At 48.2% G+C, this 25,015-nt stretch overlaps 2 protein-coding genes across 14 annotated transcripts in view; one reads left to right on the forward strand and one right to left on the reverse strand.

The window, feature by feature from the left end:
• dclk2a (doublecortin-like kinase 2a) overlaps positions 1-5,194 on the forward strand; it is a 35,743-nt gene extending 30,549 nt beyond the window's left edge. For 4 of the 5 annotated variants that reach the window (XM_084687078.1, XM_084687079.1, XM_084687080.1 and 1 more), the window contains exons 16-17: positions 66-179; positions 3,149-5,194. In XM_084687078.1, the coding sequence (XP_084543204.1) occupies positions 66-179; positions 3,149-3,997 (963 nt within the window). In that variant the 3' untranslated portion in view covers positions 3,998-5,194. Of the gene's footprint in view, positions 1-65; positions 180-919; positions 1,074-3,148 lie in introns of all 5 variants that reach the window. The other variant, XR_014740936.1, reaches the window with a different exon arrangement.
• Positions 5,195-6,349: 1,155 nt separating this feature from the next.
• The window catches only part of lrba (LPS-responsive vesicle trafficking, beach and anchor containing), a 181,535-nt gene continuing 162,869 nt past the window's right edge, over positions 6,350-25,015 (reverse strand). For 3 of the 9 annotated variants that reach the window (XM_084686479.1, XM_084686482.1, XM_084686478.1), the window contains 9 exons: positions 23,568-23,657; positions 21,396-21,588; positions 20,819-20,887; positions 18,722-18,877; positions 17,182-17,349; positions 12,360-12,461; positions 12,013-12,209; positions 8,027-8,178; positions 6,350-7,789 (listed from right to left, as the gene is read on the reverse strand). In XM_084686479.1, coding sequence (XP_084542605.1) covers positions 7,699-7,789; positions 8,027-8,178; positions 12,013-12,209; positions 12,360-12,461; positions 17,182-17,349; positions 18,722-18,877; positions 20,819-20,887; positions 21,396-21,588; positions 23,568-23,657 — 1,218 coding nt within the window. In that variant the 3' untranslated portion in view covers positions 6,350-7,698. The remainder of the gene's footprint in view (positions 7,790-8,026; positions 8,179-12,012; positions 12,210-12,359; positions 12,462-17,181; positions 17,350-18,721; positions 18,878-20,818; positions 20,888-21,395; positions 21,589-23,567; positions 23,658-25,015) is intronic. The other 6 variants (XM_084686485.1, XM_084686481.1, XM_084686484.1 and 3 more) reach the window with 4 other exon arrangements.

Genomic DNA, 25,015 nt, shown 5'->3' on the forward strand with positions numbered 1-25,015 from the left:
TGTATGTGTGTGTTACTGTATGAGCCCCGTTTCCAACAATCGTGTGTGTGTGTGTGTTTTGACAGGATGATGCGGCGCTGGAGAATGACATGCAGTCAGACGTCACAGGTAAACTGAGGAGCCACTTCAGCACAGCACCAAAGCACAACAACATCCCTGCAGCCGTGTCTGTTATCATGGTGAGTCCAGCTGCTGCTCCCCTCCCTCCCCACCCAGGAATCACCCAACTGGTTCTGAGTACGGTCTGATGGTTTTTGATCCACAAATGTCTCATCACATGTTGCCATCATCACACCCACATTTTCCATCTCTCACTCTCTCACACACGCACACACACACACACACAGACAGACATCCTGAATAGGACAAACCAGAACCAGCATTTAAAACCTGACTTATTCATCACAGTCTTACATCTCTTATATAAGAACTTCGTTCAAAAAGACCATAAAAGATTATCCAGCTTGATGGGAAAGTAATGGAAAACTTCTGCCCTTGTAATCTCTGCCCCCGGTGTTAGGCAGAAGTCAACCGTCAAAGATTACATCAAAGCTGATTTCATCATCTCCTATTTTCCTGTCCGATGGACTTTCGTGTCCTAACTGTCACTGTTGTCTGGTCCACACAGTGCACACAGTGTCTTAGGGTTCTCACTGCTTCCTCTATGTTTTAATTGTCTTGATTCCTGAGCTCACGCCCCTTCAGTTAGGTCACTTCCTGTTGTGAACAGACACTTCCTGTGTTCTCGCTCTTTGCCCTCAGTCATCACTTTTCTTCACAAAATGTGCAAGCACATGCACACACACACGCACACAGAGGGTTCCACAACAGGGTTCCACAATACCTGCCAAACAAACACAAACAAATTTCTCCATCAAACCTCAGGCCCAGCTCACCTGTTATAAATCTCATTTGACAGTTTGAGGTGTAAGCCACAGGCCAGACCCCTTGGCTCGGCTTGGTCTGCACACCTTGTCCTCCCTCTTCTTCTCCCTCCATCAATCCATCCTCCTCCCTCCCTCCTCCCATCCCACACCAGGACCACAGGGGAGAAGCCTGGAGCAGACCAATGGGTACAACTCCCTCTCCCCACCCCGCCTCCTTGGACTGCCCTCTAGCTCTCTCTCTCTCTCTCTCTCTCTCTCTCTCTCTCTCTCTCTCTCTCTCTCTCTCCATCTCTCTCTCCTTCTCTCTCCCTCCCTCCCTGGCGGTCAGCTTAGTAACGTCTTGCCCTCCCTGAATGACATGGGCCTAACTCTCTCCTGCAGCGTCCTCTCTGCATCGCTGCTCTTCACCAACAGGCTCTCCCTTTTGATTTCATGTTCTGATCTTCATCATCTCTTTCTTGTCCTCCACTCGTGCCTCACTCCATCAGCTCAGTTACACTGTGTGGCCTCACTGTGTTCAGAGTGTTGTCTTATTTAAAATGTGCATATTGCATTGTGTGTATTGTTTCCTTTTTAACTTGGGCTGGATATTTGGCAGTACATTGGAAAGAACTCACCGCTAAAGGCTGCTCTAAACCTAGTTTGCCAACCTCGCTTTCATTGCAACCACTGTCGCATTAACAGTAGCACTTGGATTTTAGAACTGCCCAATAATCTGGAGACATTTTCCTCTTTTGTTTCATTAAATCCATTCAAGTAAATTAAACGTGGTTATCCACCGCCACCTGCTGGACAAAAGGAAAACTGCACTATTACAGGAAAAGCCACATTATCAACTGCACATCAATGTCTATTGTCTTGCAGGGCTCGAAAGGGACTTTTTTTACTTGGTAGCACCCACCAAATATTTAGAAGCACCACAACTACAATTTTTATGTTATATATCAACTTGCTAGTTAGCTCCATATCTCGTGACAACAGACAGCAGTGACAAGGAGTGATTTGACAAAAATCTATGTTCAAGTAAACAACGTAAAGGTGAAGTTTAATTTGTTATGTAACGTTGGATATAACGGTGGACCGGTCACTATCAACTCACAGCAGGCACGCAGGATAATTACCGTTAACGCTAAGCGTTAGGCATTAGTACCAAATTAGTATGAAATGAAGAGTCTTAATTAATTAGTCATTTTAGTGAGTCAACATTTGTAATTTGAATACATATTCAATACTTCAATACAAGTGCTCAGATTTTCTGTTGACTTTGGTGAGACAAGTTCAACAGCGGTCCGGACAAAGGGACAAATCCAGACGTGTGGTCACCCTAGGTCTAGTGCTCTTTGATGCTTGTCATAGCTGACGTCCATGGTCACCCACCCTGGTCTTGGGGGTGAATCTTTTCTCTGGTTCCGTCAACCAAGACTTGACTGTCCCCAAGACCATGGTTGTTGTCGCCTAGCGTCTGTGCTTTTATGTGCGTGTTTTTTGACTTTATTTTGATGCGTTGTGAGTAAGACTAGTTTCTGTCCCTTTGCCCCCCCCTCTACTCCTGCCGCCCCCATCCCATGCACCTGCATTTACCACCCTTCTGAATTAGCTCCAAGGCAATGGTACGTACTAATACTCTCCCCGGCAACGCCTCTCTCTTCTGCCACTAAGACTCATCAAAGGGGAAATGAGAATTAAACACCAACAGTTCAACTTAGTCAGGCTTTCGTCTGTCTGCTATTATAGCACAACAGCAATTTCAATGTATTATTTATAATTTATTTATAATTATTTTCGTTACAAAAATCAATTTGGAGACACTTCTCATTTTCCCTTCTTAGCATGCGGAGCAGCACTGATGACATGCTAGGATGCTTTCTGCTTGGGTGACTCTGCTGTGAAGCACGTGTTAGCACGTCGTTAGCGCCACGCTACGCGTATGAATGTCCACATCTCATTAGCTACTTCATTTTTCTCTGTTCTTCACTCATTGAAGTGTGTGTTTCATGTTCTTTTTATTGTTTTAGTTCTTTTGGTAAAAGTTAGTGGTTGGCTATTAAGATTTTAAAAGTGATCTGTTAGGCAATGTGATTACTCTTCACTAAAGATACCCACTCACAATTTCTCTTGTTTGCCTTTTCTAATTCATATTGAGTGGACTTGTGGTTTGTGTTTTTAGTATGTTTTTTTCCTTTGAGCACGTGTGCGTGCTTGGGTGTGTGTGTGTGTGTGTGTGTGTGAGAGTGGCCTGACTCTCTTTGCCCTCTCTCCAGAACACAGCTCTCGATAAGGAGAACATCCAGCTGACTTGCCGGCGCCAGGGTCTGAGAGCACCAGCTCTGTCTGGTGAGAAAGCCCCGCCTCCCCTGCCTCTCAAACCAGCCTCACCAACCCAGCTGGCCTCTCCCATGCTGCCAGTGTCGCCCACCAATCCTGGGTCGCCTTTGAAGCCAGCCTCGCTCACCAAACTGGCTTCTCCTCCCGAGACTGTCCCTCTAATGGCGCCCCCCAGCCCAGGGATGGCCATGCTCGCTCTAACCCCTGTGCCCACATTCATGCCACGTTCCTCTCAGTCCTCGCCCATCAGGTGCCCCTCCCCCACCAGGCTTAATTTCTGCCCTCCTCCCTTCACCCAGTCTTTTCCTACCATAAGCTCCTCCCCCTCCTCTCCCTCCAAGCTAAAAACATCTCCCACTTCTCCGTTTGCCCCTCTGATTCCAGTGACCACCCTCTCCCCTTTCAGCCAATCCCTGTGTCTTACATACACACATCCTTTTGACTCCCCCTCGCCCTCTGCCCCTCCCCTGCTGTTCAGTTGCCCCTCTCCTTCCGCCCCTAACTCACCTGTTTCCTGCCTTTCCCCTTTGGCTGCACCCTGTCCAGCCACTTGCCCCTCCCCCACATCCCCTACCCAAACAATCTCCTGCCCACCCTCCTCCCCTGGCACCAAACCCAACAGGTCTTCGCCTTCCTCCCCTACCACGCCCAAGAGCCCTGTCTCCCCCCTTACTCCTCCCCTGCCAAACACCAACCAGTCCTGTACCAGGGGCCAGGCCACCCCTCCCATGTCCCCCCCAGTTGGCATCGAGCTTGAAGCTGCTGCTTCTGCCAGGGAGCCCTGAGCTGGGGGGAGTGGCAACAGTGCCCCTCCCTCCCTCACCCTGTCAACCCCTTAATCCAGTCCTCAATCCCTAGGACTGTGAGTTGCATGTAGGGGATTAGAAGGACACCCACCCCCGCCTCCTCTTCCTCTATCCCAGTAGCAGAACCCTTACTGCTGTTCCCAAACCCCAGCGTGTTCATAGCCTATTCCCAGGCAATTAGAAGGACGTTGAGGTTTTTTGTATGTTTGGCTGGTTGTATATACAGTATGTGTGTATTTATACCTGAGGGGTTTCTGGACTGCTCACTGCTGTGGTTGATGTGATGAAGAATGAAAACTGTTTGTTATTTTACTTATTTATTGTCCACCCTATATTGACGATGAGTTTGTTGGTACATGTACACGCATGCTTTACATACACAAACACAGACACAATGTTAAAAGTGTATTTTTTGACGTGAGTGTAGTTTGTTGTTACTATACATGTTTGTAGCTGTATATCATGAGAAATCTTTAGTTGAAAAAATGTTATTATTTGCCAGTAAGGCAGCTTGTGATTGACCCGCAATGGCCCCTGTACCATGAAACAAACAACATGACGAATGTGTGTTGACAAGAAGAGGTGTGCCTGTAAACTTTATGGGAGTTTAGCAGTTTGGAGGCCTTTATCCTAAAACCAGCTTGACTTAAAAAAACATCCTGGGAAATTGATCCTTACCCTCATGAAAACGTTTTGTTTTGTACACATGACTAGACATCATGTGAATGTTCTTTTTGACTTTCTTTAGATGTACTTGTTTTAAAGTTCATACTCTAGCATATTCATGTTGTCTTGTAGCTGCAGTTCCTCACAATAGGAGTCTGATGTTGACAATGGCTCCAATGCCCACCCTCATGGGCTTGCAGGCATGTTGTGGGCTTCTTCTGTGGCTCATCACACACACACACACACACACACACACACGTCAAGCTGATACTCTTAAGAATTTTAGCTCCTCTGCTCATGTTGATTCAATCCTAAATCTGGTTTGTGATCTGGTCTTGAACATTTGTAAGAAAAAGACAAATCTGGAAAAGCACCACAATGTTATGATTCAGCAACAGTTATAGTTTAGGCAGCTGCCATTGGCAACTTTAGCTGCTTCTAACGCTTTATAATATTCTAATAGGAATACTTCGGATAACTTAAGTATGCAATAAATGTCTATCAAGGCAATGTGTCATTGTCATTATTAACATGTGAGTGCATGTTGCATATTTATAAATAACCTAGGCTTGACTAGGGTCGTCCCTCTTTATCCCTTTCCCTTAAAAAAAAAAGATATCCATATATTGTGATTTTTTCACTCAGATATCTTTACAGATTCATCCATCAAACCTTTAAAGTTATTTGAGTTACACAAACAGTATTGTTTGTTTACCACTAGGTGGCACTGTAGGTCTCTAAGATCATGAGGCCTTGTTTCAACTTGTCTTGGTTTCTATTTTCGTCAGTTTAAATCATATTTTTTATGGTCAGATATGTTGGGAGTAGGGGTGGGACCCCACAAATCTTTTAGGGTCACTATTCGATTAAAAATGCACAATCCTTATCAAATTTCGATTCAATGTACGCTTACAAAAAAAAAAAAAAAGTATAGGCCTACGTCCACGGGAATTACAAAGAAGAAAGTTCGGAAGTTGTTCAAGGATATTGAAAATGGACTCCGGTAAAATGCAGTGTTCCATGCTGTACAGGGAATTCTGACACTTTTCATAGTCTTCCAAGGAGCCAAACACTTGACGGGCATGGCTGATGTTTGTCTATGAGCAGATCCCTGTGAAGTTAGACACTCAATTCATTTGCTTGTTTGCTTGAACCATTTCACAAGACAGTTTTTAAAACCGTTCCTACAACAACATGTAGGAAACTAGACACACTTGTTGTGTGGTTATTTCCCTCCGTTTATTGAGTGAGTTGTGGATTTTGTTTGACATGCTGTAGTAGTGGACAGTTAATTAAAGTGTGACAGGAAAAGAATGGAGAGGGAGGAAGACATACAGAAAACAGAACCCAGGCTGTTGTAGTGCTGCCCCAGCTTTCAGGGCATGCACACTTCTTTTTAGACTCCTGTGACCGCAGAGCGTTCCCTGCCTGTCCAGATCCCCGCTCCCCAGAGAGTGGGCAGCGGTTACAGGGATCTGGGCCCACGGTTTGTTTGGCACTACGCTCTGTGCTGGATTAAAACCGTGGTCGTTGTGGTTTAGGTCCTTGTTCTCAACCCACTAAATCACGGGGTCCCCCGCTTTCATTAGAAGCCTTTGCTAAACGTAGATAAGTAGACAGACATACATAATCTGTAGGTTTGGGAAACAAAATAATCCAATGAGGTTTATCTAAATTACAAAATTCAGTTTTATTGTCAGAATTCATCACACAAAAAGCACTCGTTCCAAATGGTTGGCCAAAATATTGAGCGATACATAAAATACGGTAGTTGACGTGGTCATATCCACCCATGCTTATATAAAATCTAATGGAATGTTCAAGAATCAGGAAAGGGTAGTTGACCAAGTTGTTTACTCTAGTAATTAACTGCAACATGTGATTGGTTGATGTGTTTACTGCAATTGCTGCGGGTGCTCCGTCGTCGACGAAGACGTTGAAGATCCAAAATGGTGGGGGCACAGGTGCGTTGATATGTCCTCTGTAAACGTGTTAAGCGACAGGTACAGCTAGGCGATAAAGAAGATCTATGTTTCATTTGGACTTTCCCTTGTTCCTCTCTCTGACACAATGTGTTCCGCTGTCTAATTCATTGTTATTAATCAGTTGGGGAGGAGGGCCAATCAGAGAGTGTAGTACACAGACCATGATTAGAAGGTCCTAACGACTTTGGTTAAACTGGCACACCAAACCAGATGATTGCTTAAACTGAATCTAAGTAGTAGTATGTGTAACACAGTCTATCTATTTATAGGACATCTATTCTTGATACTAACATAGATAAACTTACAACAGACAGATTTTTCTGAAACATCTTTGTTAGGCTAGCTTCATGACGTCGGACTCAAACCACATAAGAAAACGATATCTCGGTTGACCAAAAACCTGACGAAATGCCTTTTCAGTCCATCATTTAAATAGAAAATGTAGGCTACTCATTTGTATCCATGTTTAGGACTAACTGTCAGTTTGCAATAACTCATATTCCATTCAATTTCCACAGACATTAAAGATTATGAAAAAAGTACTTGATAAACAAAACTGCAAAAACACAAAAAAGCCCCACAATTCACGCCCTATTGAAAACAATAACAATAAAATCAATCACCCTAAGTACACTCATATATGGATTCTTAAGACAGCAGATGCAAATATATTGTTTTCTAGCTACCTCCACTCATTTCCCTCACAAAGAGATGAAAATAGACTCTTACAAGCTAAAAATATACTTTTCCCCGTTCAACCATAGGTAATTCACCCCCACCCTAAGATTTGATATGAAATTCTTATCATCTACAAAATATATCAATGCCCTTCTTTAAAAATAATTCAGACTTTAGACATAGTCAGACAGTGTTTCCCCCTTCATCTCTTTTTGATACATTCAGGATATCAGTACTGTATAAGTAGTGCCTTTAGTCAAGTGGCAGGATTGTGATAGTTTCCTCGACAACAGTGGATGTGTCAGGGCTGGGTGTTGGAGACTGTGTTGGTAGAGGAGAGAAGCTGGTGGCTCAGTATCTGGTCTGGTACTCATGGTGCCATCTGTTGAAGTCGTTGTAGAACAGCACGATGCTTCCGGAAGCCATGCCTGTGATGATACACCTGCAGCAGAAGGCATCAGGAAGATCAGGTCACACACCATCTTGGTTTAAAGTTCTGTTGTTAAAGCTCTGTTAAAGACAGTCTACCATATTAGCATCATATTAGCATCATACCATTAGTTTCTCTTAACTAATAGCATATAGGTATCCCAGGTCAAGCTGTTCATGGTATGGTACAATACAGTTGTCTTTAGTGTGTGTGTGTGTGTGTGTGTGTGTGTGAGCATGCACATTTTACCTTTGGTCGTTGGACATGGCCATGGAGCGGATGCCCGCGTCACAGCCGGGGTAGGTGAACAGCTGTTTGAGGTCGTGCACCCGCCACACTGAGACCACGCCCCCATCGCCACCTGTCAGCAGGTACTGACCATCACGACTCAGCAGCATGGCCTTATGGGAGAGGAACGAGGACACGTTCACACTCAGAAGAATCCCAGGGCCATTAGGAACACACACACAGTCATTCCACACATACACACACACACAGTCATTCCACACACACACTCATTCCACACACACAGTCATTCCACACACACACACACAGTCATTCCACACACACACACACAGTCATTCCACACACAGACTCCCCTACCTTGATTTTTACCTCCACCTCCATGTGTCCCAGTGATTAACATGAAAAATGTGTACTCTGACATACTCCACAGTGCTTTAAAGGTTTTTGCACTGAAATTGTACAGAATAGCAGGAATGGTAAGTCTGTAGCCATAGTGACTGCTCTTGAGTGAGTTATAAGGTCGTCTTGACATGCAAAGTGATGCAAGTATAACCAGTATAACCAAACCACATGCAAGTCATTTCTCTGTGGGCGTGATCTACAACTGTCGCACAGAGAGTGAGACAAGGGCAGAGAGAGTGAGACAAGGGCAGAGAGAGTGAGACAAGGGCAGAGAGAGTGAGACAAGGACAGAGAGAGTGAGACAAGGACAGAGAGAGTGAGACAAGGGCAGAGAGAGTGAGACATGGGCAGAGAGAGTGAGACAAGGACAGAGAGAGTGACACAAGGACATAGAGAGTGAGACAAGGGCAGAGAGAGTGAGACAAGGACAGAGAGAGTGAGACAAGGGCAGAGAGAGTGAGACATGGGCAGAGAGAGTGAGACAAGGACAGAGAGAGTGACACAAGGACAGAGAGAGTGAGACAAAGGACAGAGAGAGTGAGACAAAGGACAGAGAGAGTGAGACAAAGGACAGAGAGAGTGAGACAAAGGACAGAGAGAGTGAGACAAAGGACAGAGAGAGTGAGACAAAGGACAGAAAGAGGTACAGTATCAATCAGCTGACCACGCTCCCACACAGCAGTGCACCCAAACAGCAACAAACATGGCTCCCCACTGCGAGGCAGGATGGAGCGTAAAGAGATTTACACAGCTCATCTCCCTTTTCCTGTTCTCTTATGGGCTGTGTTACGGCATAACGGGTCCCCAGGGAAACGGGGATACAAGACACTCAACATGTGTTGGGGGATATATACACTAACAGTGTATAAAGGAAACCAGTCAGTCCCAGACATCCATCATGACACAGGCAGAGGCTGCAAGTTCATAATGTGGTCTATAAAGCTATAAGTGCTTTAACATCTTTCAAATCGCTGTCTATTCTACACCAGAAAATGCAGAAATGCAACATTTGAGTATCGCTAGCAATGCAAGTTTTAACATTCCACCATTCTTAAAGTGGATGATTTTAAACTGACAACCTTGGATTAAATTACATAACTGTTCTGAGTAAGTCCTTGTACTCAGATGCACCAACTGTACAGCTTGGGCAGTCTGAACCCCCCCCCCCCCACACACACACACACACACAAGCTTTCAGCAGCGCGCGCAGACACTGGTGATGAAGCTGGGGTATCAATCTCTCCTGAGTGCTGTGGTAGATCTCTCTCCAAGAGAATTTGGGTAAGGAAGGGGAGGGGGGAGCGGGGTATTCTGCTTTCATCTGTTTGGTGTGGGTCTGATCTTTGTAATTGTGTCGGTTTCACTTGTCAGGTAAGTTGACGCTAACAGTTACAGAAGTAATCCTAATCAATGAACAGCGCTAACTAACCACGACAGTTCTTAGTTCAATGCTAAAACCAAGAGGATTTTAATCTCTGCAGAATACTGAATTTGAGCCTTTGTAGCCTGAACTCCAAAGTGTTCACTTGTTGTAACGTTCCCCCTCATCCCCTGTGTGAGAAGCTGTTGTATTCAGACATGTTCAGCATCTGTTGACTCCCTAACCTTCCCCAGTCATGGGGGGTAGAAGGAGAGCCATCTAGGTGACTGCACACAGACGTTATAAATCTCCGCCCCCACCTCCCTCCCCCTGAGGGTGGGAGGCCAAACAAGATGGCCACCAGCTCTGTGGGATCCAAGATGGCTGCCTAAGCTCAGGTGACTGAGGGATGACTCCAGCAACAGAGAGCGCCACATTACTGCACCACATGAAGGTTTTATGCCCATATTTCCTCCTTTTTGGGGGGGGGGGAAAGAATGTCTGGCAAAAGGTAAAAAAAATAGAATTTATGGGGCTGTTAATTCCTGCCATTACATGTGCACAGACACTGAAAAGAAATGTGCTGGAGTGGTTACACTGGCTGAGTTATATTAGGGACTAAAAGAATGTAATCCATTCAGCATGGCCTCAACTGCTCTGGATTAATCTGCTGTCAGACTGAGCGAGGCCTGGTCACCCTCTGCCTTAACCTCTGACGCAGGGCCATTACACACACTTATGCAAAAATGGGTACATACACAGCGCAAACACAAACACACACATAAGTGTGTTTCCGCAAGAACATACTGAGTGGCAGAGAAACACACACACACACACACACACACCGTAAGTGGATACCAGCCCGGGCCAGGACAAACACGTATTTATCGAGGAGTCGTACTGTGCAGAGGGTTGCTGCAGAGAGCTGGAGATTGATACTCCTGTCTAGAGTAGGGCATTAAATAGCACCACCTCCAGGGTTAAGATGGGGGGGCAGGGGGTTTCTCTCACAGGCCCTCTCAGAGATGTTAAGACTTCCCTAATTCTGTCCGACGGGGCAGGAATTTATGACCGCCGTGTGGAGAGACGGGACCATTGGCTGGGAGCTCTGGACTGGGGCTCTGGGCTGGGGCTCTGGGCTGGGGCTCTGGGCTGGGGCTCTGGGCTGGGGCTCTGGGCTGGGGCTCTGGGCTGGGGCTCTGGGCTGGGGCTCTGGGCCGGGGCTCTGGGCTGGAGCTCTGGGCTGGGGCTCTGGGCTGGGGCTCTGGGCTGGGGCTCTGGGCCGGGGCTCTGGGCTGGGGCTCTGGGCCGGGGCTCTGGGCTGGGGCTCTGGGCCGGGGCTCTGGGCCGGGGCTCTGGGCTGGGGCTCTGGGCCGGGGCTCTGGCTGAAGTAGAAAGCACACATGTCTGGAGGGACCCGCCCCCCCAGGGAGGAAGCCATGGATGTGTGCTCATTTTGGGGAACAAACCCTGGACTGACACTCCTCCAAACAATCACTGAGATTCATATCTGCATTTATTCAAGCTCCGTGTGAATTGTTATGGGGCAGCTATGACCACAAACCCACCATGCTCATCTTACTGTATTTAAATGTCGGTGAAATAGGAAGCAGGGCTGATATATGGAAAGCAGAGGGGTTGATATTTGTGTTCCGTCCAGTCCTGGTGGGATAGGGTTGTGTCTGTACTTGGTGACAGGGTAGATGGGGGCAGGCTCAGACTCAGCCTGATCAAATAGGAAGCAGGTGTAACTGACCTGTCAGGTCCCAGCCTACAATTCCCAGACCTTGGTGGAAGCAGGGGGGGGGGGGGGGAGTCGGCCATTTTGTGACACCCCAGCTGACGGGAGAGGAAATGTGGAAAGTGTTGTCTGGTTGGCCGGAGGGGGTTGTTAATGGATCTGGGGCCTGTGGCGGCGCCCCGCCATTTTTCTAGTTTTCACCTGGACCTGACGGAGGGGGGGGGGGATCAAAGGGGGCTTGTCGGGGGGCGAGGGGTTGGGAACCAGACCCTGACCCGGAGTTTCCTCTGCCTGTGATGGAGTGGAGTGTGTGAGTGTGTGCCCCCAGGCAGGCGGGCCCCTACCCTTCTCAGATGGCCAGCTATCCCTTTAATCAGTGGACAGACTACACTGTGATGGAGAACAGAAAGTCCCTCCCTCACTCCCTACACACACACAGACCCCAGCCTGCACACATGGTGGTTCCAAACGGCCACTCTCCCTCACCCTGATGTTCTCCTCCACCTCCAGGTGTCCCAGCATCTTGCCGTTCACGCTGAACAGGCAGAAGTGGCCCTTGTCGTAGTAGACCATGCAGTGGCCCTCGGTGGACGAGTGGATGAGGCGGGGCCGCACGCAGGGCTCCGGGGCGTCCAAGGTCCGCAGCAGGTCGCCGTTCATCGAGTGGATCAGACACGGCCCCTCTGGGGGAACACACCACAATACACAGGTTAAAGGTGTTTGTGTTACCTGACTGCATTTGACTTCCTGAGAGAGTGTGTGAGACAGGTGTGGTTACTTGTGTGCCTCACACTCTCACACGCACACACACACACAAACACACACACACTCACCTCTGCAGCCGCTGATGACCAGGCCCAGCTCAGCACACACACTGGCGCACGTCACTTCACAGTCATGGCCAGTCAGGATGGCTCGTGGCGTCACAAACTCTGCTGGATTTACAAACACACACACACATACCCTAGCTGTGAGCATCTTTAGCATTAAAAACAGAAGTGCACTTTCAGTCTCCAGCCACTAGAGGGTAGTCATGCCACATGATAACATCACAGCATTAGTCAACACAGCGGCTCAGTAGATTTAGAGTCAAAGCGGCATGAATGAACCATAACTTGATTTTTATGGCATGAAAATCGAAAAGAAAAACCGCATAGAGCTCTCGACTGATACCTGACTGATTACACATCGTGAAAATAACCGCACTTCCCCAAAACTGATTCGAGGAACAGAGGCTGGAGTTTCTACCTCAGCGACCAAATGGAAAAAAAAAGAACCAAATAACCCACCTCCAGCTGACACAGTGTGGGCGCTAGACTACAGGAGATAGGAGGGGAGGGAGGGGAGCAGAGGGACTGGGATATGCTCTCATGGCTGTCAGTGGTTTCAGCCACTGTGTGTGGGGGTGTGAGAGAGAGAAACAGCATCAAGCCGCATAAGAGATTGAACTGATATCCCCTTACTCCCTCCCTGGCACGCACACAACTTTGCACCAAAGAGCCGACTCATCCGCTGATGGCGATTCAGCTCTCTCCATTTCTCTGCCCTGCTCGTCACTGACAGCCTCTGCCCCGCTTCCCCATCCCCCCCCCCCCCCCCACCTTCCTGGCTAACCAGACCCAGCTGCCTGCAGGACAGGCTCTGAGAGGATCCTGGTAGGAGATGAGGCGGAGAAGAGACAGATAGAGAGACAGAGACAGAGAGGAGGAGATGGAGGGAGGAAGAGAGAGGGAGGGAGGGAGGGAGAAAGGGAAGGTGAGACAGGAAGAGAGAGGGAGGGAAGGAGGGTGGGAGAAAGAGAGAGAGGATACGGTTTGAGGCAGGGTGACATGAAAGGAAACTAAACGAGAGAAAGGTAGAGAAGGAAAGAAAGAGAAGATAACTGATCCAGGATGAGCACTTGATCACTGGATGATTCACCACTTGTGATGGTTGAGCTGTCAGATGCAGACCAAAACAAGCTCTCTTGCTGCTCTTTTCACACACACACACACACACACACACACACACACACACACACACACACACACACACACACACACACACACACACACACACACACACACACACTGTGAGGGTGTAGACTACCACAGTGAGTGCACCACACACTGACCATGAGCAGCTGACCACAGTCTATCATATAGTGCTGGGTAGTACTGTACCTGTTGGCTGTGGTGAATAACACAGAGAGCCATGCTCAGTGACCATGGTTACAAACGCTAAACAAAACACCTACCGTGCCCAGTCAACTACATCCTTTCTCTACTCTTACGACTACTCCATCTTGGTTTTCAGATCTAGGTCTGAAGAAGAAAACCTCTCTCCCTCGCGTTTTCTTTTCTTCTCTGTCATCCAACTTTCTCCTCACATCCTCATCCTGTACTTTGAGTCCTGAGGTAGCTGGTAACCCTGTCTGACACTGTTCTGTTGCACAGGGGCATGGCTGCGTATGTGTGTCTGTCTAAAGGGAAGGTCATTAGACATTCATTATCAGAGGGCAGGGGGGGCTTCTCAGGTTGGTCTGGGTCTACTACAACAAGGGAAGTGTGAGTGTGTGTGTGCGTGTGTTACTGAGGGTCCTGTTCATCCTAGAATAAGAGACAGGCCAGGGACTTGGGAACACAGTTCCAGAGTCTAATCTTAAATTTATGATTCCTATATATGTTTATTGTATGCACCTTCCTACCAAAAGCAAATTCCTTGTTTGTGCAAACTTTCATGGCAAATAAAACCCATTCTGAGTCTAAAGTCTCTCCCTTCATCATACAAAAGTCTGTGTATAGAAGAACTCGTGTGGATATGCAACACACAGCCTTTTCAAGAGATCCACCTCCTGAGCAGCCCTTATGACCATGCTCCAGCGAACTTCATGACCAGCCGCGACTTTGAACGCAGAAACCCGACACGGGTCCCTTCGACTGATTGACGCGTGAACTCTGAGGTACACCCCCACCTCAAAACAACGCTGCTTCTGTAAAAGACTTTCACTAGCCCAGCCAGAGGGCCTGGGTTAACTTCCACACACAGCAAAGATACAACACTAACCACTGGACCGACTCTGACCCCCTCCTCGTAAACCAGACCAGGACTTGGAAGTTGCTACGTTCATTTGAGACAAAAAAAAAAAAAAAAAAAAACTAAACATTTGAACGGTTGGGTCCCGGGCATTGTGACATAGTGCCTGTGCATCAGGTCAGTGTCCATGGGTGTCATTAAGCCCAATGTCCTCAAGGCTGTGCGGAAAACTGACTTATGTTCGACAACGGTGAGGATTAAAACTCGTTGTCGGGTTTTGTCCAGTGGAGGATCAATAAAACTGATATATTGGTGTATGGTTTAACCTCTCTGTGAGGGGGGGGGGGGTCATCAGGTTTGCATTACAGCCACATCTGATTACCATCTAATACCTATATATAACCAGGCTGGGAAACTGAGGAGGGTATCGCTTACCTGGGAGAGGAGGGGGAGGGAATGAGTGTGTGTGTGTGTGTGTGTGAGAGAGAGTTCTAAACAATCTCATACTACATCTACCAAGTTTCAAACTCTACACTCACACATGTTATCTGAGGGTTCAAATAATTGGCGATCTGACAGAAATACACTAGATTACTCTTAAACACATTTCTGCTCTCTGGGAACATCTACTTTGCCCAGTAGATGGCAGTGTAATCTGAGAGATCTATAAAATATATACCATCTATGCACTGTGTTTGAAATGTGCCTTTCGGTATTGCTGAACGAGATAACTGGGTGTGTGTGGCTCAGGGCCCTGGAATCAACAATGCGTAGGAAGTTTGTGGGATGTTCAGAGAGCATTACTTAGAAGAGTGTGTGTGTGTGTGTGTGTGTGTGAGGGATAAACTTGAAAGCTTACCGTTTGAAAAAAGAATAAAGGAAACTGTGCGTGTGTGTAACGTGTGCGTGTTTGTATGTCTAATGTGGTATGGGGCAATGGAGCATCATATCGTGTTGTTGAGGGACCGCAGCTAACTGGGCTCAATCCACACACACACACACACACACACACACACACACACACACACGCACACTATGAAAGAAAAACAATAAGATGCCCTTTCCCACTGTGCCAGATATGGTGAAAGGTATTCCCACAGTGCTGCTTGTTTCCCATCTCAGTAACGTCTCAGTCTGTTCCATTGTGACCCGGCACATGTATATAGCACCTAATAAATCAGATGAGCTCATTCTCAGAACAGAGAAATAAATAGGCATATGACGGCCAATGGAAGTGATCATTCACAGAGCACAGCAACAACCTCTTGGGTGTCAAACTGCCAAAACAAGCCAGAAATACACATCAAGTTAATACATTCAGATTTGAAAATGGTGCATTTCACACGGAATGTCTTTATGTGATGATATTCTGATTCTCTGGTAAACTCTAGCCACGGGGACTGGGTTGGTGAGGCTGCAGTGTCTGCAGTGTGTGTGCTGTAAAGTTACAAATGTGTCCTTTGAGCTAGGACATAGCTGCTAGGTCCTTCTAACCAACAACCGATGGGGTCTTATTTACTAAATCACAATTTGTCATAAATTGTCGTTCCATTTGTTGGAGAGCACTTACCAGCATGTCGGGGTATCTGAGCTGGTCAAATTAGCACTATGGGGGCTTAGTGCTGTGTGTGTGTGTGTGTGTGTGTTATGTGCTTTGATCAGGGCCAGAACCACATGTTATGGTAAAGGAAGGGCGCCCTGTGACGTCTTTCACTTTTATCGAGTGCCGTGACCCCAGAATCAAACTTTTTCATGTGTCGGCGACCCCCTGTGTCACATGACTCTAATGTGTCTCTAAGTGGCCCTGGTACTTTCACTCTCTCTGTCACACTCTCTCGCTCCCTTTCTCCCTCTCTTACACACACTCTCAAACACATTAGAAGGATCCTGTATCTTGCACAACAGTCCTTAGAAATCCAATCTGTGTAAAGAAGTCTGGTCTGGTCAGATGAAACTAGTTGTTACTCCGTACATAGGGGCCGTAAATCACACAGTCAGGCCTGTCAGCCTGGAGTGTGTGTGTGTGTGTGTGAGTGTGTGTGTGTGAGTGTGTGTGTGTGTGTGTGTGTGTGAGAGAGAGTGTGTGTGTGTGTGTGTGTGTGAGAGAGTATGTGTGTGAGAGAGTGTGTGTGTGAGAGAGTGTGTTTGTGTGTGTATGTGTGTGTGTGAGAGAGAGTGTTTGTCTGTGTGTGTGTGTGTGTGTGTGTGTGTGAGAGAGAGTATGTGTGTGAGAGAGTGTGTGTGTGTGTGTGTGTGTGTGAGAGTGTGTGTGTGTGTGTGTGTGTACCCTATGGTCCCTCATCTTATACAACAGGGTGAGCCCTCAGTATTTCTTCACTAAATTGCCAAACTGGGCTTGCAGATATGAGGTGTGTATCTGTAGGGTGAGATCAGTACTGGCCATCTGAATGTCACATCTCTGCAGGAGGATGGACTTCTAAGAGTTGCATCCCAAATGAAATGCCTTGTGTTGTATTGCATGGGGTGGAGTTCCCTGCCAGTACTTCCTGCTCTCTGATGATGCTGTGTCCGTGTGTGTGTGGCTCCAGGCAGGCTTATGAATCAACTATGGCATGCTCATGCAGTGGGATGTTCAGAGAGCTCTGAAAGGAGCGTGTGTGTGTGTGTGTGTGTACTCACTGGCTGGGCTCTCTCCGATGCTGCTGTGCTTGCCGCTCCAGTACCAGAGCAGCAGGGTGGCGTCTCTGGAGCCAGACAGTACGTAGCAGTCCCCCCCGATGTAGGACTCAGACCGGGCCAGGCACGTCACCACGTCACGGTGACCAAACACAATCTGGGTCAGCTTACCTGGGGGGACACACACAAACACACACATTGCCCAAACAATGTAAGTCAATGTTGTAGCTCCATGATTTGGCTCAAGAGAAAATCCACGTCTTGCAGAAAAACTCTGTGTTGTCAGGATACAACTGTATTGTGTGAATGTGTTGGTGTGCTGCAGGTCTGTTAGCCAAGCTGCTCTGGTTCAACACTCACACACACATATGAAGGTGTCAGCACACCTGCCTGAGTGTGTGTGTCACAGTTTGAGTGTGTGTAATTGCAGGATCAGAAGCCTGTCAGAAGGCATGCTCCTCATGTCACTGAGTGACCCCCACATGTCTGTGTGTGTGTCTCTGTGTGTGTGTCTGTGTGTGTGTGTGTCTGTGTGTGTGTGTGTCTGTGTGTCTGTGTCTGTGTGTGTGTGTGTCTGTGTCTGTGTCTGTGTGTGTGTCTGTGTGTGTGTCTGTGTCTGTGTGAGTGTCTGTGTCTGTGTGTGTCTCTGTGTGTGTGTGTGTGTGTGTGCTGCTCCATGACTGTTTAAGCCAGGGTGTCAACATCCCTGTCCGATGCCGGTGTGATAACGTCTTTTTGTTGTAAAAAAGGGGACAATTATGAAGCAGCCTGGTTCAAATCCTCCCTGACAGCTCGGCTCAGACGGAGCTAAGTGTGCAAGTGTTTAACAGGCAGTATAAACACTCCAAAAATAATTAACAGACTCATAAGTTACACTGCGGTGACTATGGGAGTTTTAATCTCAAACACATGCATAGGTGACATGACTGCGACACACACACACACACGCAAATTTAATCAGTCTGACTTTCCAATCCTGATGTGTGTGTGTGTGTGTGTACCAATCCCGTCTTGTAATTGATCAAGTGGCTCTGTTCTTTAACCTGCGTCGCCTCAGGGACTGTGGTGGTCGCAGCAGCTGTGGAGCGCGCCTGATTAAAACGTGTTCGCGTTGCGGTTGCACAACTCCCCGGTGGCAGACACACAAAGGGCTCTCTCTCTCCCCCGCCGTCACTCGCTTCCTCCCTCTATTGAGAGCCAGATCTCGCCCTTGGAGAAATTGAATTGGGGGACCCTATGCATGCGTGAGGGTTGGAACGAGCTGGGAGATGGGATGGGGGTGGGCGGGGCTTAGAGAGCTGGAGTAGGGAGCTGGTCTCATTTGGGACCCCCTGACCTACCTGATAGAGCTGTCAGGGCTTGTGTGTGTGTGTGTGTGTCTTTGTGTTCACGCTCCTATGTTTGTATGTGTGTCTGTGTACTCTTCTGTGTGTGTGTGTGTGTGTGATCATGCTTCTTCTGTGTGAGTGTGTGTGTGTGTGTGATCATGTTTCTTCTGTGTGAGTGTGTGTGTGAGAGCCAGATTCTGCATGTGTGCGTGTACCCGAGTCGGTGGAGTAGACGCGGAAGCTCTTGTCCCAGAAGCCGCAGAGCAGGATGTAGCGGTTGTCGGCGGTGATGACAAAGCACTGGGCGTGAACCTGGATACTCTGGTCCAGCAGGTCAGAGATCTGACGCCGGTGGGTGGCCACGTTACTGGCTGGAGAGACATGACGAGAGACGGGGAGGGGGAGAGAAAGAGACGGGGAGGGGGAGAGAGAGAGACGGGGAGGGGGAGAGAGAGAGACGGGGAGGGGGAGAGAGAGAGACGGGGAGGGGGAGAGAGAGAGAAGGGGAGGGGAAGAGAGAGAGACGGGGAAGAGAGGACAAGAAAGATAGAGAGCAATGAGTTTTGTAGTTTCAAAGAAAATGACTTGTTCCAACGTCTCCAGTAGAACTCGCTACACTAAGGGGAGGAGGATTAGAGTACCCAGACTAAAACAAAATGCCAAACTCTGATATGGACATTGGTTAATAATCAATTATGGATACTGGCCAATTGCTACAGATTACTAGACAAAATGTGACATGGGGCCTTCTAAAAGGACATGTGTGTTCACCTTCAGGCACAACAAAACTGCACAGCAGTAATATTATACATTTGATGTGCTTGAGTAGCACATGTAATAAATTGGTTTGTAATTAAAGTCATGATAATACCATAACCTTTTCAAAATAAATAAATATTGTCTCTCTGTGTGTGTGTGTGTGTGTGTAACAGAACAGGTGAGAAGCCTGGCGGGCTCTAGGACCCTGACAGAGACCAGCCCGCTGCTCTCTGCCAATATTTCAAGTGATTATCAACATTTCCCGTAGCCGTCACGAACGCCAGTCACACGCAAATTTACTGTGTTTAGATCGAGCTCACGCTGGAATGTGAGCAGTCTAAATACATAACTGACACACACAGGCACACACACACTACATTGGTTTCACGAGACAAAAAAAAAAAAACGAAGGAAATTGCATATGTTAGATGACAGCAGTCATTGCTTTTTAGTGCAAAGAGAAACATATAAACCTGTTAAAAAGGTGTGTTTTTTATTAGTGTAGTACCTTAGACACCCACACCTTAAATCAAAAACATGCACACACACACACACACACACACACATCATGTGTTCTGTGTGTAGAGGATCTCCATAAAAGGGGAGAAATAGATAGTGGTGAAGATGAACACGCAGGAGTGAACCTGGATAACTTCACCATTCAACAGTTTGAGGAGAACTACATATCTGGGTGTGTACATGGGTCAGGGAGGGAGGGAGAGAGAGGGAGAGAGAAGAAAGATGGAGGGAAAGAGAGCCAAAGAGACAGGGGTAGAGACCAAGATAGACCTATAAACAAAGTACCGTACCAGTCTGATGAAACAAGGGGGCAGAGAAGAATGAGGAAAAAAGAAGGGTTGAATGAATGAAGTTGGGCCTGCTTGTGCCTCATAGTGCATCATCCCTCCATTCGTCAGAACCCGGCGACGTTTGTGGCTCTCTCCTCATCCCACACGCTCCCCTACACTCCTCTCCTCACTTCCTCTCCTGCTCATCAACAAGTCCTGAGTGATGAGAGGCGGCCATATTGCCCTGACAGCCGGGCGGTGTGGATTCTCCATCTCACATTATTACCCCATTCATAATCATTTCCACTGACACGCACACTGGTCTTCCAACCCCGATTCAATGAAACCACAGAAGAGGAGAGAGAGAAACAGGAAGAGAGAGAGACAGGAAGAGAGGGAAAGACAGGAAGAGAGAGAGAGAGAGACAGGAAGAGAGAGAGAGTGAAAAGGGGGTTGGAAGAGAGAGAAAGAGAGAGTGAAAAAGGGAGAGAAAAGAGAGAGAGAGAGAGAGGGGGGGGGGGGGGAATTGATGATGAAATGCTGGCCCAGGCCACAGCTCATTGCATTCCAATTTGCATGCAAATGCTTTAGTGAAAGGACCGGCTCAATTTCCTCTGGAGACGAGAGGACAGAACAGGAGAGGGGGGGGGGGGGGGGAGGAGGGGAGGCTGGGCTAGAGCTGAGGAGCACCAGTCATGCACTATACTGTCCAGGGACACATCACCGCTAGGCATCATGAGGGCGGACAACACACACATAACTGACCTATCAGAGGGTCGATTTCCACAGGCAGTTGGTACTGCTGGTCCTGCTGTACTGATGAACTTTGATGACCTGAGAGAGAAAGAGAGAGAGAAAGAGAGAAAGAGAGAAAGAGAGAGAGAGAGAGAGAGAGAGAGAAAGAGAGAAAGAGAGAGAGAGAGAGAGAGAGAGATGTGTGGGGGAGAGAAAGACAGACTGCATTAATATTGTGGTTTATGGCCCTGAAGTGTACTTGCCTTTTGGTGCAGCTAGTAACACACAGACCACATGTCTAGTGGATTGGGGCCTGCGGTTATCTTGAAAATCTGCTTTACTGTGAATGTGTGCCAATTCCTAACTGCTACACTCCATCCCAGACTGCATACACACAGACATCATTGCAGGGGAGGTCCATGCAATTACTGACACGCATATCAAGAAAGTGGATCATCCAGACATTAAACAGCGTATTTCCAGGGCAAGTGAACTGAAGAGGGGGTGAAGGAGCTGTAATTTGGCTTGGTCCAGTATGCAAATGCGAAAATACAAACATGGGTTGTGTGACCGCCTTAGAAAACATAGTGAGCCACTCCCTGCTCACCTGCCAGGCCGTGCCACTTGTTGACGGCGAAGAGGCGGTTGGCGGTGACGGTGATGATGGCGGGCCCCGTCAGGCCGGCCTGGGTGTTGGCCGCCACGTGCGCCACGGGAGAGTTGGAGGGGAACTTGAGGACCATGATGACGTCCTGCTGCATCTGCTCCGTGAACATGAGGGGTGTCTGCAGGAGGAGATACTGTTCAGGACCCAGCGGATGGAGGAGGGTGGAGAGGAGGAGGAGGAGGAAGGAGAGGAGAGAGGTGGGACAGAGATGCGAAGAAAAAGGAGGGCAGAGAGGAGGAAGAGGAGGGGTCAGAGAGGAGGAAGAGGAGCGTAGAGAGGAGGAAGAGGAGGGGTCAGAAAGGAGGAAGAGGAGAGGTCAGAGAGGAGGGGTCAGAGAAGAGGAAGAGGAGCGTAGAGAGGAGGAAGAGGAGGGGTCAGAAAGGAGAAAGAGGAGGGGTCAGAAAGGAGGAAGAGGAGAGGTCAGAGAGGAGGGGTCAGAGAAGAGGAAGAGGAGCGTAGAGAGGAGGAAGAGGAGGGGTCAAAAAGGAGGAAGAGGAGAGGTCAGAGAAGAGGGGTCAGAGAAGAGGAAGAGGAGTTAGAGAAGAGGAAGAGGAGCATAGAGAGGAGGAAGAGCAACGTAGAGAGGAGGAAGGGTGGGAGGGCACAGACAGGCATGGAGGATGAGGAAGGACAGAGCAGTCAGTGGTGGCGTGTGCAGAGAAGAAAGAGAGGGAGGGAGGTAGAGAGAGAGAAGAAGTTAGCAGGCGGCATGTAGCGAAACAAGCAGCGAAGAGGTGGGAGCGAGGCCAGAGAGCGCAACAGCTGAGGCTGTTAGCCTACAGTTAACGGAAAACAATCTAGAACCCACTGCACAGCATACTGACATAATGATCTAGCTTTCTGTGTGAGGGCTGTCGGCCTGTTTGCCTGCCAAGACCACATTCACCTGACATGACGGGAACTCAGACCAGCATTACACTGTACACGGCCATTAGCAGAGAGTGTGCAGTGTGTTATGGAGGGATAGGTGTGTCTGTGTGTCTGACAGGCTCCCAGACAATGCTGACAATGTTATTACTAGCAGCGCTGGTACATGCCAGAAGGACAACAACACACACTGATAGGAGCGAGGGAGGGAAGTTGGGGAAGAGGGGGGAGGGAGGAGGGAAGATGGGGGAAGGGAGATGTAGAGAGGAGGATCCAGGAGAGTTAACCCCTATGCTCTAATCTACTCATTAGACAGGGTAGCGTTCCTTGATGAAACCCTATACACTGGTAGTATGCAGTAATGGAGTCTTTCACTAAGTAGCAAGCTGGTAATGTGCGTTTGTTAAATAGTGGCCAAGAGTGAAGTCTGTGTGTGTGTGTGTGTGTGTGTGTGAGGAGGTGGTCTCCAGCTGTCAGCACCGCAGGCACACCACACTAATGGGGGGGGATCAGTGGCGTTGGGCCTTCATCCACCGCCTCCTGCCTCCACCCAGTACCCCTGCCTGCCTGCCTGCCTGCCTGCCGCCCCCCTGCCCCTAAAAGCCTGTCACCTCTGGGCCATTGTTCCCCCCTCCATAGCCCCCCGCCCCTCCGGGTCTCCCTGGGTTTGGCTGTCTGCACTCCAGCTCAGGTGTGGAGGAGTTTGTCTCTGGACACATGCTAATGCATGCCCTTCATCTGCCCACTGTCTCTGTCTCTCTGTCTGTCTGTCTCTCTCTCTCTGTCTCTCTGTCTCTCTGTCTGTCTGTCTGTCTGTCTGTCTCTGTCTGTCTGTCTGTCTGTCTGTCTGTCTGTCTGTCTGTCTGTCTGTCTCTGTCTCTCTGTCTCTCTGTCTCTCTGTCTCTCTGTCTCTCTGTCTCTCTGTCTCTCTGTCTCTCTGTCTCTCTGTCTCTCTGTCTCTCTGTCTCTCTGTCTGTCTGTCTCTCTGTCTCTCTGTCTGTCTCTCTCTCAAATGCACACCTCCACTGATGATGGGGGAAGATAAGTTCAAATCCCGGAGCTGAAGTTTCCCAGTGTTTGGGGTGGTAGTGGAGGAGGAGAGAAGGAGAAATGGAGGAGGAGGGAAGTACAAAAAAGAAAGGAGCACAAGGGACTGACTGAGGCTTCAATAGCTATCAGAGGCAGTCCTGGACAGAGCCTCCTCCTGCTTGTGTGTGTGTGTGTGTGTGTGTGTGTGTGACTCACCACCTGCATGGCGGAGCTCCTGGGTGGGTGCGGCTCGATGAGCAGCTGAGAGGGGGTCTGTCCAAAACTCCTGATCTGAGCCTCCACCGCCTGGAGAGAGAGGGAGGGAGAGAGAGAGAGAGAGAGAGGGGGAGAGAGAGGGAGAGGGAAGAGAGATGGAAAGGGGTGTAAAGACAGAGGGAGATTGAGAGAAGGTGGAGAGGGAGAGAGAGAGATTGAGGGAGAGAGATGGAGACAGACAAACAGATGAAGGAGAGAAAAAGAGGCAGGGACCAAGTGAGAAACCGAGAGAGGCAGATGGAGCAGGAGAGAGGAGGGGGAAGGACAGGCAGGCTGGTTAGGTGGTGCTATAATGAAGAGGTATAGGACTATAAATGTCAGAGCAGAGGGTCTCTGGACAACATCACAGGGCAGCGGAGTCAAGGTAACACCAGCTAGGACGACACGCACTATATAAGACTATGGTCAACATTACAGGAGGGAAGACATAAATGATAGGGTGTGTGGGTGTGTGTGACAGAGGAAAAAAGACTGAGACAATCTGACCACAAGCTACTGTACTATGACAGGAGACTGTGTGTGTGAGTGTGTGTGTGTGAGCGTGTGTGTGTGTGTAGGGTGGTTTAAAGGTAGGTTTGGCCTGGCCTCTGACAGCGTCCTCACTGTGCAGTCCTGCATGTGGTATTTCCATAAGAAAATCCTCTGAAGTCTGCCTGCTTAATCCTATTGTCTAAAACTCCTGCTCCTCTCTCTACCTCACTCCAACCCCATTCCTCTCTCTCCATCGCTGTCCCCATTTCTACCACCCGACACAACTGCATCCCTTTTCCTTTCTCTCGCTTCTCTCTCTCATTCTCTCTCACTCACTCCCACTCTCTCTCTCTCTCTCTCTATTTCCTTCCTCTTTTTTCTAATCTGTCTCCAGCCAAAGGAGAACAATAGGCTCAGAACCGGCTGTAAACTTTATATAGTGTAAATCCACATCTGAGACGATCAGGGTCGTCAATCACTAACAGATGATGGGGGGATGTGGGAAACAAGGAAAAGTTGGTCGGAAGAAAAAGCGTTCTATTCTTACTGACTTAACATGACAGTCATCGCTCCCCATTTATGTATTTGATCCTTTCATATACAATCTTTTGTATTCAAAAATTTTCCTCCATCATTTAATGAATATACAATATGTTAAATTCAAAGCAACCCAAGTTCAAAGCACATAAAGCACAGTCTCACCCTTAGAGTCACAGAGATCATTTGGGTGGTGAAGGGCTGGGATGACATGGAGATGTGTGTGTGTCCAGGTGGTCATGGAGATGTGTGTGTGTGTCCAGGTAGTCATGGAGATGTGTGTGTGTGTCCAGGTAGTCATGGAGATGTGTGCGTGTCCAGGTAGTCATGGAGATGTGTGTGTGTCCAGGTAGTCATGGAGATGTGTGTGTGTGTCCAGG

Source organism: Hypomesus nipponensis, chromosome 22 (genome assembly GCF_054491055.1).
Source record: "Hypomesus nipponensis isolate SF chromosome 22, ASM5449105v1, whole genome shotgun sequence".
In the NCBI taxonomy this organism is placed as follows: Eukaryota; Metazoa; Chordata; class Actinopteri; order Osmeriformes; family Osmeridae; genus Hypomesus; species Hypomesus nipponensis.